Genomic DNA, 18,708 nt, shown 5'->3' with positions numbered 1-18,708 from the left:
ACTAAATTGAGATTTTTCAACCAAAGTGGGGACTAAATTGGCTATTAAACCTAAAAATTTATACCTGACGGATAAGGTACGTGTACTCTTAGTTATTATATAAAGAAAGTTACTTTTTTTTTTATTTTCACATATTTTTTCAATTACAAGTGTTTTTATTTTATTTTATACCATTATTTTATTTTTTATGTATACATTTTTTTTTAATTTCATCCTTTAATAAATAATATTTTTTAACTAAGATAATCATCTCACAAATCATACCCTTGAAAGCGACTTCTTTTAAATTTAACAGAATTTTATTGTTAATTTGATCGCTTTTATTGAATTTAACCACTTTTAAACTAAACTACTTATTTACAATAAAAATATTACTTACAAAATAAGTAGAAAGTATTTTTTTTTCTAAAAAATATTTATATTTTATTTTTACAACTAAAATTTTATTATTTTTATCATCATAACAAAAATAAACACCCTTACACATATTCCATGTATTTATAAAATTATTTATCTGATTAATTGTCATAACATTATTAATTGATTGAGATGTTATTATTAGTGTATTGTTATAAAAGAGTTATTTTATATATATATATATCCTCTTAAACCTCCCGTTCTGGAAGATGGCACCTTTCTCCCCTCTCACTGTCTTTCCCTCCTTTCATGTCCATCTGCAGCATCTACTTTTACTTTTCCTGAGCACTGAAAACAACAGACATTGTACCTCAACCATGGCCCTTCCCTCCTAAATTTCCCCAATCATTCAAAAACACAACCACACACCAACCCCACCACAACACAACACAAACCAACTCCTCAAAAATTAACATCAAACCACCACATCTTAACCATCTCTTTGTCAGACACCACGCACTAAATCCAATATGCAAATCCTCTACCTCGCCATCATTTCCATCTCTCTCCTTCTCTTTCACAACACAAACACCATCGTCCTAGTCCGAGCCCTCACCTCACCCTCAGACATTGCAGCCCTCAGAGCCTTCAAGGCCTCCATCAAACCATCATCCATCGCACCCTGGTCTTGCCTTGCCTCATGGAACTTCACCACCGACCCCTGCTCACTCCCTCGCCGCACCAGCTTCATCTGCGGCCTCACCTGCACCCCTGATTCTAAAACAATCAACCAAATCACTCTCGACCCTGCAGGGTACTCAGGCACACTCACCCCCCTAATCTCTCGACTCACACAACTCACCACACTTGACCTCTCAGACAACAACTTCTTCGGCTCAATCCCCTCTTCAATCTCCTCCCTCTCCAACCTCCAAACCTTAACCCTCCGATCCAATTTCTTCTCAGGCCCAATCCCTTCCTCCATAACTACCCTCAAATCACTCCAATCTCTCGACTTTTCACACAATTATCTTTCTGGGTATCTACAAAACTCCATGAACTCCCTCGCCAAACTCCGCAGACTCGATCTCAGCTTCAACAATCTAACGGGTTCAATCCCAAAACTCCCACCCAACTTGCTCGAACTTGCGATCAAGGCCAATTCTCTATCTGGGTCTCTCCAAAAACAGAGTTTTGAAGGGATGAACCAGTTAGAAGTGGTGGAGCTAAGCGATAACGCCCTCACCGGTACCGTGGAATCGTGGTTCTTCTCTCTACCGTCCCTGCAGCAGGTAAATTTGGCCAACAACACCTTCACAGCGGCGCAGATCTCAGGACCACACCCGGACCGTGGGGGAATCACCAGCCGCAGTAACCTCGTGGCACTCGACCTTGGGTTTAACAGAATCCAAGGCTACGCACCCGCGAATCTCGCTTCGTTTCCCACACTGTCATTCCTGTCGCTTCGGTACAACGCCTTACGTGGCACGATCCCTCTGGAGTACGGCCAAATCAAGTCCATAAGGAGGCTCTTCCTCGACGGAAACTTCCTCTTCGGAAAGCCACCACCCGGGCTTGTCGCTTCCGGCACGGAGGTTACCGGAAGTCTGGGGGACAATTGTCTGCAGGAGTGCCCAACCTCGTCGCAGCTGTGCTCGCCCGCGCAGAAACCAATCTCAGTTTGCAAGCGAGCCTACAGTGGTAGACCAACATCGATACCTGTTGTCGGTTAAAATAAATTAAAAATTAAATATAAATAGATAGGTTTGTACCTGTTTTTTTAAAAAGGTATATTGTTGAAATGCGTTACTACTGAATAAAAGATGATGGTAGAAGTGAAATAGTGTTCATACTTTCCCTGTTCTTGCTAAAGATGACATTGACATTTTGAATTTTTAAATAATTTAGATTACAGCTATCCCACACAAATGAGAACACATGTGTCTGATATAGTGCTGTGTATTGATTTAGTTTGAAAGGTTTAGATATGAAGTTTGTGATGGGCCCAGCAGCGTCCACCATGAGAGACCCATATCTGTTGTGGAGTTGAAGGAAGCTCCGTCCCTTCCACCGACTAGCCGTCAAAAAGTCTTCTTGTATACATATGATCTAATGAATCAAAAACAAAACTATAAATAATGACACTCCCTCCCTTTATTGGCTTTCTTATCACACGTGTTTTAAGAAAAGTCATGTATTAATGCATAATCTTATTTTGGTTAATTGAAATTTGATTCAAATCAACTCGTACTTGAGTGAGACCTACTTTGTGACCTCTTCACATCTTAGCTATTATATATGTTATATTATTCTTATAGAGCTACCTGGATTTATTATGTGCAATTACAAAATATTATGCTACATTTTTTAACTATTTTGTGACTATTAGTTATTTTTTAATTTTAATATTTTAAGTTTGGTTATAGGATTAAATAGTTAATATTATTGTAAGGAAAATGTTTGTGTCGGAGAAAAAAAAAACTGTTTGAAATGATTAGGAATGTGTTTTTCAAAGCGTAATAAACCACCTGTTAAATTATTTAACTAATTTATAAATTAGTTTAACCAACAAATATTTATAAATTATTTTTTAAGTATTTTAATTTATTTATTATTATTTTTATGTTTTATATAAAATTTTAATTCTAATTGTTAAGAATTTAACGAGAATTTGAAGTTTTATATTAAGTAAAATATACAACTAGAAGATCCACAATCTTAATGTTTTAAGGTTTTTGAATTAAAAATGATGTTTAATATCTTATATAGTTTTGTTCATCATTTTCTAGTAGCAAATCTCATCAGTGTTTCTCATAAAAAAATGTTATCATTGATATATGTGAAGTCTTAGACTTATGTTAAGAGTAGAAAATTATTTTAAATTTTATTATTAAAATGTCAAAGTTATAAATATATTTTCATTTAAATGGATTTTATTTTATATAAACATTAATCTCTAAAAAAAATTTCTTTAAAACTCGAATATCTTCTTCCTATGATTATAATACATTTTTCATCTTGAAGATATGAGTACATCTTAAAATTCTTTATATTAAAAACAACAAATTTATTTTAAAAAAATTGTTTATAGAGTAATTTTTTATTTATTTATTAATTATATAAAAGTGTGTTCATATAGATAACCTAAGTTTATGTGTAGTAAGAGTTATTTAAGAATTTTTGGTCTTTGGGATATTTGTGAGTGAGGGAAAATTTTCACTAAAATCACATAAGAAAATAATTTTTTAAAATTAGCTTATGAGTAATTTAAGTTTGAAAACACATGTGAAAAATCTCGTGTTTCAATGATTTTAAAATATTTTTCTAAAACATGCTGAAAAAGTCATTTTTTAAAACACGCATTTTATGTACATTAATTTATTGTACTAGCTAGCATACACGACTAAGATTATATTTTTAAAATGAGATTGTATTTGTATCTTTGACTTCAATTAAATATGTAGTTCTGTTTACATGACTCTAATATATTTTTAACTAATGCATAGAACTGGTGTTTGGATATAGCGTTTCCCTTTGCTTTTATTCTACTTTTTTTTGGCATTATTAGGTGTATAATATTTTTAGTACCAATATAAGTTTAGTTTGATATCATAATTTTTTTTTAATAAATAACGTAATTTGTTGAGAACAAAAGCTGTTTAACACCACAATAAAAAAAATGCTACCTTGTTCACTAGCAATATATATATTCCTAAAAACTGTGAAAATTTCAAGGTTTCATTACAATAAAATCTGCAGAATAATTTTGTAATGTCCTCCAACATGTAGGAGCTTGTTTCTCAGTCACAATTATGGAATGTTAAACACTTATTGTTTTTCTTTTGGTTTGTTTCACGATTTAAATAATAGTTGGGTGGCAACAGTTATGAAATTGACAAGAGAATGATGATGATGTTAAAGATATGTATATTAGATTTCAAACCAATACTCATAGATGTTTAAGTTTGAACTAAACAATAATAATGACCTAGTTAGTAGGAGTTGTTTATTTTCTTTGCATAAAAAAGATGATAATCATATCATAAGGCCTTATAAGATATGCTTTATACTGATTGATTGATGATTGGTTTAGGCTAATAAGGAAATTACAAATAAAACTTAAAGAAACCATATAAAATTAAATATAATTCATGCTTATATCATAAATATATAACTCTAAATACCCACTATTGAGTGAAATTTTTAATAACTGCTATTCCTTTTATTAAATTATCCAATTATATATATATATATATATTTAGTATGTTTGTTTGAAATTAGTATATTTAAATTCAATTTATCTCAATTTAAATTACGTATTTCGAATTTGACTCCTAAAGAAGTTTATAGCTGCTAATAATAATGAAAAAATTAGGATGAAAACTCTAATGACGATACCGACATCAATATTTTTGAACGCATTAGCTTTTAATTTGTATATATTATATATTACACTATATTATCAATTGGAATTATTATTGTAGCAACGCATTTAGCAAGTTTATAAATTTATGACGGGATAAATTTATTTTACGATGTGTAAAGTATGTATTTATCCCATTGGCTCCATCCATTACTATATATTATAATGCCCGTTCATAAAATTTTTTCATTATAATTTAAATATTTAACATCGTATATTCATTACGGTGTATTTTATTTAGGCTAGATATTCCTGTCTGGTCGTGTGTTTATAAATTTTTTTACCATATATTAATCATTTTTTTTATCTATACCAAATGAGCGATTTCAATTTATATTTGATTTCCTGAAATTTTTTTAATTTTAGTTCTAAGAAATTTGGATTTCTTTGTCAAATATTTAACTGTCCTTGTATTTTTTTTTATTAAATAGACCTAATGTATGAAACTAACACAATATAATTAAGTTTAATTTTTTATTTCTTTTTATTTAAGTTTTATACAGTTAGTGTATCTTTATAGTTTAGTCTATGAAAACATGTTATTGCCATCACTGAGCTTTTGAGGCTAGAAAAAAAAAATTAACTTCATTGACTTAAATGAAGTTTTCAAAAATATATAAAAATAACTGTTCTTTTTAATTAAGAACTAAAACTATTCATTCGGTGTACAAATCAATAAATTTTAATAGATTATTTTTTATAATAGTAGACTAGACATGTAAGGTCCTGGAAACTATATGGGTTATTGGACCTTATTTTCTGAGGCAGCCAGACCCAAAGGGCCAAAGGCACCATAACCTTAGAAGGAGTTCCTTCATTTTTCCAAGCTCTAAACTAATTTTCAGTCACTCTTTCTCTCTCTAAACTCAGTTTCATTTTCCTCCTCCTTGCTCTGTCTTCTCTCTACCCTAACACTCATTTGAACCGTTGAAAATTTCAAATAGGTAGTGTGCTTTCGTTCACGGAGTTGAGAGCTTCCCTTTCATCCGATTGAAATTATGATTTGGACGGGTAAGTCAATTTCTTCACTCTTCTTGACCCTAGGGCTTGTTACTTTACTGGTTGTATGCAATTAGCGGTGCTCCATTTTGATTCTCTGTCTATTCTAGCTCTAAGAGCTGTTTTCATCACCATTTAGGTGGTTGTAGGGCACTGTTGGATTCTCACTGTGAGGGGCACGGTTGGATTCTCATTGTGAGGGGCACGGTTAGGGCACTCTAGTTGTAAGGGGAGCTAATTATTTTTGTATGAATTTATTTTATAAAAATATATGCATAGGAATGTTGAACTGGTGTGCTCTTGTGAAATTGTTTTATGACTTTTATTGTATTGGGTGTTATAATTGAAACTGTGAAATTGTGCATGTTGTGATGTGATGAATTTAATTTGTTTTGAATGAGTTTGTTGGTTGAAATTGATTTTGTTGGAAGGTCGGGAGTAAGGGTTCTGTAATACCATGTATATGGGTATTAAATAGATGTACAGTACTGTTTGAGATTGCTGTGAGAGGAAGTAAAAATATTAAAATTAGGCATTTCAGATTTAGAGCATAAGAGAACATGGTAGATAATTTAAATAAATTAATTGTTAATTATTGAGAGCCTTTCTTTGTTGGTAGGACAGAGGAACCTTAAAAACCTGGGTTGGCACATCCCTGATCATAGAGCAGTCCTGGCCTGGTCCAGTCAGTTGTGACTAGTCATATGTGCTGGCGTCGAAGGTGAGTTTGATGCGTTCAGACATCTGGGTTCTCTCCGATAACCAATTTGGGTAAAGAAAGATCTCTATTAGAATGAAAATAAAATAAAACAAGTTAATTGTAGATGCATAAAGTTATCATATGTTAATTTCTAGTCAATTATAATTTTAGAAAATCAGTTACTGTGTATTTGAAATTCAAAGTAAGGATCCATATATATATATATATTTAATATATATATATATATATATATATATATATATATATATATATATATATATTAGTTACGTATATATTTAATATAATATATATTAGTTTAATATAATGTAAATATATATATTTATAAGATAATGTAAATATATAAGATAATGTATATATATATATTTATAATATAATGTAAATATACATTATCTTATAAATATATATATTTACATTATATTAAACTAATATATATTATATTAAGTATATACGTAATTAATATATATATATATATATATATATATATATATATATATATATATATATATATATATATATATAAAATAAAGTAAGGATAGTTGTTTCTTATATTGAAACGTGAGTGTTAATCAATAATTATATTACTTGTAGGTATGTATAAATTGATGCATTTTATGAGCTGTTATAGGTTAGTTGGAGTTGTTTGGTTCTTGGTATTGATTAACTTAGATTCAATTGTGGATATGTTATTTTTAATAATTTGTGAGTGGTGAGTAATGTATATTGTTGAGATTGTGTATATGTTGATTGTGGCAGAAAGTAAATGATTACAAAGTGATGAAAGTATGATCCAAGATGTAAATCAAGTTCCATCTGTGTAGGATCTCTTGGTGAGATCCTTAGTGTAGAATGATTGCATGGTAGCTCACTCTTGGGGGTTTTTCTGACGCTCCAATGGTCTTTCATTCTCAAGTAGATAGGATTGATCCATGTGGTGAGGAGTAGCAGGAGGTCCTAGTCTTGGAGGCTTCCAGTATGTTCCAGGGCGTGGAACGGATTAACCTCATGAGTGTGGTAGGGTGTAACCCATTGGCAACGACTTTGCAAAGCAGTAGAGGCCACCACGAGTGCATAACCCGCCATAGCTCGGCAATCATTCTGGTCCGGACGTGTCGATCTATAAAGCAATGAGTCTTGTGATGTCAATGTACCATGTTTGAGTGACTTTTGCATGTCGTGTGTGATTGAATAACATGATTTTTATATCTAGCTCACCCTTGCGTGTTTGTATTGCTTGTGGATGTTTCTTCTTGCGATGATCATCCATTTGGATGGAGCAGATGGTGAGGAGGTTCCTTTGGAGACAGCTTTGGAAGTTGAGGACAATGCTGCTGCCTAGTCTCCTAGGATGTTATTGGTTGATCTTGTAGTATGAAATATTATTTCCCTTTTAGCTTACATTTTAGATATCTTTGGGGTTTAAGCTTATATTCTGAAGTACTTTGAGGATGACTGTAATTCTATTTACTCTCAACTGCTTTCCTATATTATCCATGTGACGTCTTTATTATATATGCTTTCTATATAATTGGGATGTCACAAGACAAATATCTCAATATTTTAAATTAGGCATGACAAATTTTTATAAACAAGGTATATTTAGAGTATATAAATTAAATGACAAAATTCAGTTTGTAAATTAAGTTATGTTTAAAGTTTATATAGTCATTTAAAACTTATTTTAATGTCATCTGTTATTGAATTTATATTGAACCATCATCTATGCTTAATTACACATTATATACTTATATGAGTGATGAGAAGATATGTTATTAAAAATTAATGTAAAGTGGGCAAACTTGCATACTTGCAATAAAAAAGTGTGAGAACGAACTGAGTATTTTAATTTGGTAAACATATCCTATAGAAGTCAATAATAGACTATTTTGTATTTGGTTCACATGATTCGTATTAACTTAAATTCCTAGAATGCAACAATACTAGCATAATCTGTTGCATTACACTTGTTCATTCACCTTTTTCTTCAATCTATTAAAAAATAGTTTATTCATTCACTTTTAGTTAATAAAAAAATAACTCTATCATGTATGTTTATTTCTTAGTATAGTTCAAAGTCATTTTTATTATCAACAAACCTGTAAAAATTATGAAATTAAAAATACTACTTATTTTGCGAAATAAACTTATAAATTTAATTATTTCTACTAATTTAGTTAAATAAAAATAATGTTATTATAATTCTTCGTCATAATATTTTACAAAAAAAAATTATAAAACAAATAATTTATTATACTAATTGGATCAAATGTTAGATGACAAGCCAAAAAGATTAATTCTTATTTTTCATATAAATGAATCAATTCTATTATATTTTTTGCAAGTCTAATATAAGATGGACTAAAATAGAACATGACATTCCAAAATATTATGCTTACTAAAAGTAAAATAAATTTAAATTATATAAATAAATATATTATTTTATAAGTGAATTTTCTGAGTCAAATTTATAAAACAAAATTTTCGTAACTATTTTTATTATTTAACATTTTCAAAAATATATAATTAGTTACCAATTTACCTTTATCACATAGATGGAGAGCGGAATTACAGTTTACTAACTAACTAACTAAATGTATCTAAAAAAAGTAATTATATTTATTTTTATTTATACAACAATTATTCTTAAATTCACACTATATATTACTGTTACCCTATTTAAACGTATAGTTGTTTACCCTATAGCAAGGAATTATAACACATATTATATACACAGCGAAATACATTTTATTTTACACTTTTTTTTACATGTATAATCTGTGCAATCATTACAGAAAGAATAGTTATTCATATGATTTTTTAAGTCTTAGTGTAAAATTTCATTAAAATTGGATAATTTGTAGAAATTTGATGGTGTAAAAATTCTTATGCAATCAGTTTATACAAATTAAAAATATTTTAGATAACTTTTTTTCAAATCAAGAAACTCAAATTTTCAAAACAAAGATCTCTGAAATAAATGCTCAATATATCGAGGAGAAAAAAAAACTCAAGATCTAAGAGATTAAATCTAAACTATATTTCAACTAATAATGCATTTTAATGTATTTAAAAATACTGGCACAAATATTGTTAGAGTAATGTATAATTATTTAGAAAGCAAAAAATTGGTCCACTTACAATTCACTCCCAATTTCATTCTTAAATTTGAAATTCGTTATATTCATAACCTATTTCTTTTTTATTATTTATTTGCCTGTCTTACATAAAACATGTAATTATCTATTGATCTTTATAATTTTTTTTGGCATAGAGGTGAACTAACACTTTATAAAATAAGTATGATGTTAATATACATTTATCCCACAGTAACAGTAACAGAAGGAAGGATAGAGGAATTTAAATATTGTTATGTTTCTTAACAAGTACATACATTAATAAAAATATTAACTTTATAATTTTTAATCTCTTCGTAATAATATCATGATAATTTTAACATTTTAAAAAAAATGACAAGCAATATCTATTTTACAATAAAGTATAATTTGTTTTTATTTTCATGAAATAGCTTATGTTTTATATCATAAGTAACATTACTAAAACAATAAAAGATATGATTTAAAATTTTATATAAAACTAGAATGTAAATAAAAAGCCAAAAGTAAGTTACTGTCAAAAGAGTGCAAAAAATTAAATTCCGTTGCCGGGACTTGAACCCGGGTCTCTCGGGTGAGAGCCGAGTATCCTAACCAACTAGACTACAACGGAATCCTGATTTTCTTTTTCTCTACTTTTTATTTGATTGTGTCATTCATTAGATGCAGACTAAGAAAACGAAGAATGCAGCAAATTATGTCCTATTTCCAAATCACACTCCAATTAAACAACAGTTAAACTAAGCACTAGAAATTTCACCACGCAGTAATAATTGTGCAGTTGGATTCATCAAATTGGTGTAAGTACCAATAAGGTGTATATGTAAATATGCTGGCTTTATATAAATGGTTTGATGCTGATTATGCAATTTTTTTAACACTCAATGATTGATAACAAAAATGTTCATATTGAATATTGGTGAATAAAAATTTATCATAAAATGGTTGATATATGTAAATATCTACTGTGACATATAACAAATATTTTAATATTATAAATTGATTGGATATGAGTATTATAGGTAAATATTTGTTATTTTAATTAAAATTTAATTTATATTTTATTGAATTAAATGAAATTAAAATTTAATTATATTTTATTAAATTAAATTAAATTAACATTAAAATTTTGTTTAAATTATATTTTATATATTTTTAGTTTTATTTTAAAATTATATATATTTTTTTATCAATATCTAGAAGTTTTTAAAATTTGCATATTTTTTAAATAAAGATCCTACACGAGTAACAGATTAAACTTTTTTTAGTCAGGTAATGAATAGCATCTCACTCGACCCGACCCGGTTTCCATAGGATAGTGATGCTGAAGTAATTGCTATTTGAAGTGCATTTTGCAGTGGTGAGATCATTTGGGGCCTCTAGGGGAGAGTTGAGTTGAGATCATTCACCGGAGAGAGACCCTAAACACCAAAACTACACCGTCTTATCTGTTTTGCAATGGGCAAGAAAAAGTTAATACCTTTCCTCTTCGTCCCTTTCTTCCAGTTCCCTCCCCCCTTTTTTTTTCAGTTTCAGTTTCTAATAACTGTTCTTCCATGTACAGGTCTGATTCAAAGTCCGACCACAGCTTCGAGAAGAAGCTTCAATTTTATTCCAGTATGTTCCCGGATTAATTTCTGAATGCATTTTCTACTTATTTTTTTTTAACAATACAGCAAAAACTATTTAATAAGTTTATTGAGAAAATTAAATAAAATGCTGGGTATTGTTGTATCTGTTTTATTTGCTGTTGTTAGGTGTCAATTTCTGTTCTAAGTTTCAACTCTTTCTGATCGAATCCCATTTGTTATTGCAGAGGTGAAAGATGCCGTTGCCTCCTTGAGTGCCCAAAAGTCTATTTTGAAGGTGAGAATTTTATTTCAACTCTATTATTATGGTCTCAAGTTGGATTGATTGAACAGTGAAAGGACTTCAATTGCTTTGTTATAGGTTTTAATGTAATGGCTTAATAACTGTATTGTGCTGTACAAATAACCGGACACTCTTTCCTCTCTCTGTCACTCATAATTAAGTATTCTTTTAATTTTGCTGAAAGAAATATTCATAGGATATCAAAATATTGTTTGGTGTGCAGTTAACACCTATGTGATTTGACAAGAAGTCACAGAACTCAAATAACATTGAGAGGAGTTCCATACATTGCTTGTAATGTTGATTAAAATAAAAAATGATGAAACAGGAGGGCACTATATGTATTGCTAAGAGTGTAATGGAAACCAACTGAGTAATATCAACTAATATAACTAACAATTAGTAACCGGAGTTTCTTAGTTTCATTTTTTAGAAATCATTTGTACTCTTTGAAAGTATGTGGTGATAATGTTGTTTTACAAGGCACTGAATGCATTGGTTACATGTCTAATATTGATTTACAAGGCACTGTTTATATTTGATATCAATAGAATTTTATAAAAGCATAATATTTTTCATGTTTTCTCTGTTTAAAAGAAGACTTTATACACTTCTATGTTCCAAGGTGATATCTCTTATGATATATCTTTTTTGAACTATCTTGAACTAATGATCCATCTCTTATGTTCTGAAGATATGATTGCTGCGCTGTTGTACCAACTGAATCATGTTTTTTGAGAGATACATGCTCCAGTACTTTTATCGATTTTATTAATGTTGTTGATTTTATGAAATATTGTGGTCTTCTATCAGAAAAAGAGCAAACAACAAAGACGGCAAAATAAATTGAAGGCATATAACCTATCTTCACTTTTAGAGTCCCTTCCTGAAGTGAGGGCATCAAAGAAACCAGGTCGTGAGAATGACTCCAAACTTAATTGTAAATCAAGGCAGACGTTGGTGTGAGTGTTTCTCGTCATCATTCAATATTGTATTGCCAACTTCTCATTTGATATGTATAATTGTATTTGTAACCCATTGTGCTTGCTCATTAGGTTGAGGGAAAGAGATCGAGTTTCTGCTGTTCTTAAGGATCCTAGCTTTCAAGCAGATCCCCTGTCCGCCATTCAGCATTACTTACAGAAGACACAACCAGTTGTAGAGGAACAGCCTAAGAAAAAAGTGAACAAAAATGGATCCAAGAAGAAGAAGAAATCAAAGGCTTCAACTGGACTACAATCTATGGAAATTTAGTCCTTGTGTGGCTGCTATAATTATCTGCTTTTTGGGAAGGTCTTTCCATAATCATATTACTTATGTAAAACATCAAGTACTCGAATTATGAATGCAAAATCAATGGCTATTCTAATTAGTCACTATTTTGATATTAGTGTTGGGAGATATTGGAGAGATTTGGGACATATAAACTTATAAACAAATTTATATAATGAATCATGACATTCTTCAGTCTAAAATAGTGAAATAGGTTTTAGGTATTTTCTCTGAGTATGTAATCCTTCTTGTGTACTTTTATCTAATATAGGACTTTAACTCATAATAAACTTCTTCTCAATTGTGAATCCTTTTCACATCATTTATACTCTCGCTTAAGTAGAAACATTCCTCACCCAATCCATTTTAGGACTCATGAGTTGGTCACCAAAATCAACTACTCTCACATCAATTCATTGATTTTTCTATGAGAAATTGTTTGAGTAGAAGGCACGCTTTACTTGTATGAAAATTAATGTATTTATATCACATGAGTAAAATAGAAAAATGTATCGAAAGTTATCATATAATAACTAATAAAAATAATGCTTAAATAACAGGATTATTTTTATTCCTAATGATTAACATACTTTTATTTAGCATAAAATAACAAATAAATATAATATATTCTGGTTGTTAATTAGTTTCAAACACTCTTTGATTTTGGAACCATAAACTTTAAGTTTTTGTCTCATGTGTTTGGATTTAGCTTTTAGAAGAACTTTGGTTAAAATGTTAGTACTTTGATTATTTGTTTTTGCAGTATAGTAATTTCACTTCTTATTTTTGAAATTCTCTTAGGACAAAAAGTTCTATCTTAAAATGTTTAATTTTTTCATGAAATACGGGATCATTGACAATTGAAGTTGCAGCTTGATTATCCACGAAAATTTGTTAATGTCAATCTGACATGATTTTTTATTCAAAAAGTCTGATTCACTGCAGTAGTAGCAACAACTACATATTTTGTTTTTATACTTGATTGAGCTATAACATCTTTCTACCTAGGACATAAAGAAAAAACTCGAAAACCAAAAGAAAAACAACAACCACACGTGCTTCTCATGTCATTAACACAACTTGCCCAGCCACTATGAAAGTATTCATGAAGTTTAAACTTAAGAAAATAAGAGGCATCGATGTTCACACACTGTCTTCTTGTTCATTAACTGTAAATCCTTCCGGTTGCTTTACAAATATCTCTTCCTACAAATAACCATTTACACTTTGCATTTAAACGTAGATATTCCATCATTTTTGTGCGTGCAAAAGAAACAACATTCTGATTGTATCAAGGTTTGTAACAGGAGAAAATGTTTCTAAAGAATCTATCCCAAACACTTGAGCAAATCCTTTGACTGTGCCTTATATTGTTTATAGAACCATTTGCATAAACCCGTTTAAATCCTATAGGTTGTTTGTGTTGAGGGTTTTCCACCATCTCCCATGTATCATTTTTCAATCATTTTAAGCTCTTCCTACGTAGCTTTATTTCACTGTTATCCTTCACAACTTTCATTAAATTCTACATGTTTTAAGATAACCTCATTGCAGTTTATCTTAGATAAAAATATTATACCTCTGACAGGAATGTCATCATCATCATCAAGAAACCTTGAGATTTCTTGTCTCCATATTATTTCTTTCCATTTTCATTTTTTATCTTCCATGAATTTGACATCTCTACTTACAAGGGGTTTTGCATTATGTGATTGGAAAATTCTGCAAGCTTTGGCAGTGATGTTCTGTCGAATGAAAACTTTGAATTCAGCCTGTTTGTCAAATTTGTTTCTTTTAACCCGTGGAACAAAAAGGAAACAAATACAGCTAAAGATTTTCAAATATTTAAAGGTTTGAACCCAAATTACTTTTAAATCGAGTTTTTTGTATTCAAAACTCTGGTTCACAACCTATTCAACAAAAGTACAACAGTATTTGTAGCCTCTCTATCCACAACGTCTTTGGCGAATCTTTCTCATATAGATTGTCATCTCCATAATACTTCTATTTTTCTCCCACTTAGATAATTTGTTGTGGTGTGAAAGACACATTAAGTTAATGTTTAAAGATTAAACAACAAACAAACCGTTTGACCAATGATGACAAACTTTTCAAAGTCTTTGACGAAACCAACATTTTCAAAGTAAAAATTGGCAATGAATGAATAAATCCATATAAAGAACTATGTACCACATTCAATTTAAAATCATAAAATAATAAATTTGTGAGTTTTTTTTTTCATATGTGTTGTTCTCTTGCATATTTGTAACTAACGTGGGACTCAAATTCACATTCCAATAATTAACCGTGGTGAGTGACTTGTTTCTGGGATTAGGAACAGATGAAACTTCTCACATATTGAAGTTTCCTAAAAAGAAGAGAAAAACTGTTTCAAATTGAGATTGGGACTATCGCTCGATAACTAATGCATCTAACGTTTCAAATTCATTTTTCGCCACCACCTTTGACTAGTGAGGATTTTAAAAATTGTTCAGAACAGTATTTTCTTTTCTGGTATTAGATAATGTTTGTTTAAAACTAGGAAGGCCATCTGTGGGTGGGAGTTAATAATGTGCATAACTATGGTTAATATTTGTTAAAGGAAATATGACCACGATCATGTCAGGCTTCCTTGTTCGAAAAATTGTTGAATAGCCAATCAATTCAATGCTCCTTTTCTATTTTCTTTACTCAACAAATTAAAACCTGATCCATCACAGAACACATTATCACTGGTATTCAATGTCAGGGAAGTCTAAAGGAGACCCTGCTATCTTTCCCACTCCTCTTTTATAAGTCAGATATCGTATTTGACAGCTTTGTTTTCCCCACTTTTAGGTTCTACGGAATTGTTTTCATCCCTGAGATGAATGAAGACCTACTAAATCCTCCATTCACACTCGTGTAAGAACCTCTTTGCCAGTCGGGGATATGTTCTTACCGATGGAACTGTGCAAGCAAAGTGGACCTGAAGAAAGAGAATTTTTATACTTTGATCTATATGTATGGTGAGAAAGTTCATCTGATAGACACATCTAAGTGGATTGTCATACTTTGACAGTTGTGACTTTTCATGCTTCAATGCCAATTAATTTTTTCATCAAATAATACAGAAAAAGAATGATGAAATTTTATCTCCAACAAACGAAACCTCTGAGCTTCATAATTTACAACAAGTACGACGAGTCTAAATATGTGATCAATTCTTCGAGGCTGACTGGAAGATAAAAACTGCTGTCAAGACACCCACAAGTGCTGTTACTGCGAGGGCAACTGTAGGAAGGGGCGTTGCTAGTCCAAAGTTCTGCATAATCAAGGTACAAAAATACTTTTATTCTTTTTGCAACAGATGTGTCATAATATTATTTTAGAATGGGTGGAGAGGTAGAAAGAGGAGTAAGAAGCATTGAGCTCTGTAAACTTATGTAAGTTTTTAGTGAGTTGCATTCACTTTGAAGCTCAAAACATTAAATAATTCTATTTCGTTTAAGATTCACAGAAATGTATGTGAACTCACAACCATGATTGTGAGTTTGAATGTTTTAAAACATCATGAACTGTTGTCAACATTAGATTATTAATTTATTTCCAAACACTTCAGCTGAATTTACTGGATGTCATAAATACAATAAATTTAGAGAAAAAGAGAGATAAAAATTAGGCATATTACAGTAAGAACATCAAAGTAAACTTTTGACAGGTGTGGAGGTTATAAAAAGGGTTAATCATTTGATGAAAATGATAAATTGGATCATGACTCAAAGATGTAGACAAGTGCTAGCGGTCCAAGTCATGCCTGAAGTAATAATCCACCAGTTACTACATAGAGTATACTGTATCATACCTCTAGGAGTCCCTTCCCTGTGGCAATTTCAACAGTGATGGCTACTGCAAAGCCAACCATGGCTAGCCGGCCTAGCCACACATCCAAACTGTTCCCTTGCTGGGTGCTTTGCTCACATCGTATAGAAACAGGCATTGCTTTGCATGTGGGCTTCCTTCCATGATTCCTTCGAATCACTAGATGCAAGTCAAACAATACTTAGCCATGTAATAGGGACCTTATTTTATTTCAACGTTACTTTAGTTTCATTCTCTCCCCAAACCCATTAAAGGAAGAAAATAACATAATTTGCGTCGTAAACACATGGAGGAAACTACACATCCAAAAAGCTTCCAGTTTTAAAAGAGTTTTAGGACAATTTAAGAACTGACCATAAGAAAGTGGCAAAACCAAAAGGAAAATAAAGGCAACAATCCTCAACGAATGCATCAACAGTTTCACGTAGCATTTGTACCACTACCATCTTTTACAGCTGCTTCAAATAAGCTAGTTCACAGGCTTAACTCATACAGTCTATCTAAAATAAGAAGCTTTACAGATGTGCAACAATGTTGCAAGTTTATAACAAATAAAAAATAAAAATAAAAAGCAATAGTTTCAGATAGCATTTGTGCATTAGCATTACCATCTTCCACTGTTGCTTCAAATTAGCTATTTCACAGGCTTAACTAATGCGATCTTCAAAATATAGAAAATACCAGATTTCGCAGTATAACGAACTCAACGGCTAAAATTAAGTCTAGGGTCCAAAAAATATGTTAAGTATTAACAAAGGAAGCAGTGGCATTTAGTAACCCTCCTACTGCAAAATTTTATGAGCATGTTTTCGTCCAATTCGCAGCCCGCATACTATGAAACTAAGATAGACTACCCCACAAAGTGTTCTAATTTATTCTGAATCTCAACAAACTGATGCAAAGAAAAAAAAGATCCTTTGGTTGGAATAACATCTGAAAAAAGGAAGGAAGAAACAAAGATCGCCAAGTTACCGGAGCACTCAATTTTGAAGTCAAGGGAAGTAATTATCGTAAAGGGTTTCAGTCACACGGGCATAATTGAATGCAGTTTTCACATTATAAAGTAAGCAGATATTATAGAGAGAAACCGCGGGAAGTAGAACACTTACAGAGTGGGGAACCAGCGATGAATGATGCTCGAGTTGTAATCAAATTCGTATGAGGAAAGTGAGCGGTGGGAGGGTATTTTGGTGCAGTGAAAAGACATGCATCTGCGACACATTTTAACCGAGTGTTAAAAAAATGAACTTGATACTGCTTCTGATTAAAGGAAAAAGTGACGAGAGAGAGATTACCACGAACGGAGAGAGTAAGAGAAGCAGAGGGTTGAACAAGTGCCATGGTGGTGAATTGCAACTATCGCAATTGTGCGGTGCTTGCGGAGTTTAATGTTTATCTCTTGCTTTTGTTTGAAGATGTGTCAGTGGCTCATACTTGTTCCACGCCATAACCATTCATTCACACTCCTTTAAGTCCCACGTGGCCTCTTTAATAATTTTCTTTTTCTTGGTATATATATAATTGAATTTTGATTTACACATTTTCTTACTATTTTAATTTTATAATTCTTTTGCATTATTTAAGTGTTTTTAATTTCAAAATACAATTAGATTTATAAATTTTATATCCTAATAAAATAGCTGCTCATAATAAATAATAATTACCTTGATAAAAAATGCAAAATTTTTCCTTTATGCAATTATAGTATTATAAAAATTAATAAAATATTAATTTTCTGTATTTCTTTTGTAAATTTAATACAATTTTTTTTTTCATTTTAACAATTAATTTCGTAATCATATTTTTTATTATTTATTATTATAAAAAAGTAGACACAAACTCTCGTGTGTGTCTATATATATATAAAAGAAAATGTAAAAGACGAATTTCAAAATATTTAAAAATGAATTAGTTAAAAAGTAATCGGTGTAATAAAATGTAAAGAAGATAATTCTATTTTTTGAAATATCACGTTTAGATATCGCAACAAATCGGGTTAGCATATCTACAATTCAATTCGACAAAAAAAATCTACCCACTACTAGATCTATTATTTATACAGATATTCGCTTAAAAAATATCAGCGAATATTT

General features: G+C 30.6%; 3 protein-coding genes and 1 non-coding gene across 5 annotated transcripts; 2 read left to right on the top strand and 2 right to left on the bottom strand.

The window, feature by feature from the left end:
• Positions 1-526: 526 nt before the first annotated feature.
• On the top strand, positions 527-2,209 carry LOC124841293 (Leucine-rich repeat (LRR) family protein). The gene has a single exon (XM_047317539.2). It carries the CDS (start codon positions 888-890, stop codon positions 2,088-2,090), a length of 1,203 nt encoding a protein of 400 aa, XP_047173495.1. The 5' UTR covers positions 527-887; the 3' UTR covers positions 2,091-2,209.
• Positions 2,210-10,150: 7,941 nt separating this feature from the next.
• Positions 10,151-10,223, bottom strand: TRNAE-CUC (transfer RNA glutamic acid (anticodon CUC)). The gene has a single exon. It is a non-coding gene; the product is annotated as a tRNA-Glu (tRNA).
• A 704-nt stretch (positions 10,224-10,927) lies between these two features.
• On the top strand, positions 10,928-13,076 carry LOC124841284 (ribosome biogenesis protein). The gene is made up of 5 exons (XM_088097434.1): positions 10,928-11,082; positions 11,175-11,227; positions 11,427-11,476; positions 12,296-12,444; positions 12,538-13,076. The coding sequence occupies exons 1-5, from the start codon at positions 11,069-11,071 to the stop codon at positions 12,734-12,736; spliced, it is 465 nt and encodes a 154-aa protein (XP_087953560.1). The 5' UTR covers positions 10,928-11,068; the 3' UTR covers positions 12,737-13,076.
• Positions 13,077-15,717: 2,641 nt separating this feature from the next.
• Positions 15,718-18,069, bottom strand: LOC124841300 (stress enhanced protein 1). Of its 2 annotated transcripts, none has more exons than XM_047317549.2 (4): positions 17,911-18,069; positions 17,725-17,826; positions 16,599-16,774; positions 15,718-16,058 (listed from the first exon to the last, which is right to left on the bottom strand). In XM_047317549.2, the coding sequence occupies exons 1-4, from the start codon at positions 17,954-17,956 to the stop codon at positions 15,954-15,956; spliced, it is 429 nt and encodes a 142-aa protein (XP_047173505.1). In that variant the 5' UTR covers positions 17,957-18,069; the 3' UTR covers positions 15,718-15,953. The 2 variants fall into 2 exon arrangements, with proteins under 2 accessions (XP_047173505.1, XP_087951845.1); XM_088095719.1 differs by having other exon boundaries at positions 17,914-17,971.
• Positions 18,070-18,708: the final 639 nt, after the last annotated feature.

This window comes from Vigna umbellata, chromosome 8, assembly GCF_029865625.1.
Source record: "Vigna umbellata cultivar VRB3 chromosome 8, Vumbellata_1.0, whole genome shotgun sequence".
NCBI classification, from domain to species: Eukaryota; Viridiplantae; Streptophyta; class Magnoliopsida; order Fabales; family Fabaceae; genus Vigna; species Vigna umbellata.
This window is presented reverse-complemented; position numbering and strand designations above follow the sequence as displayed.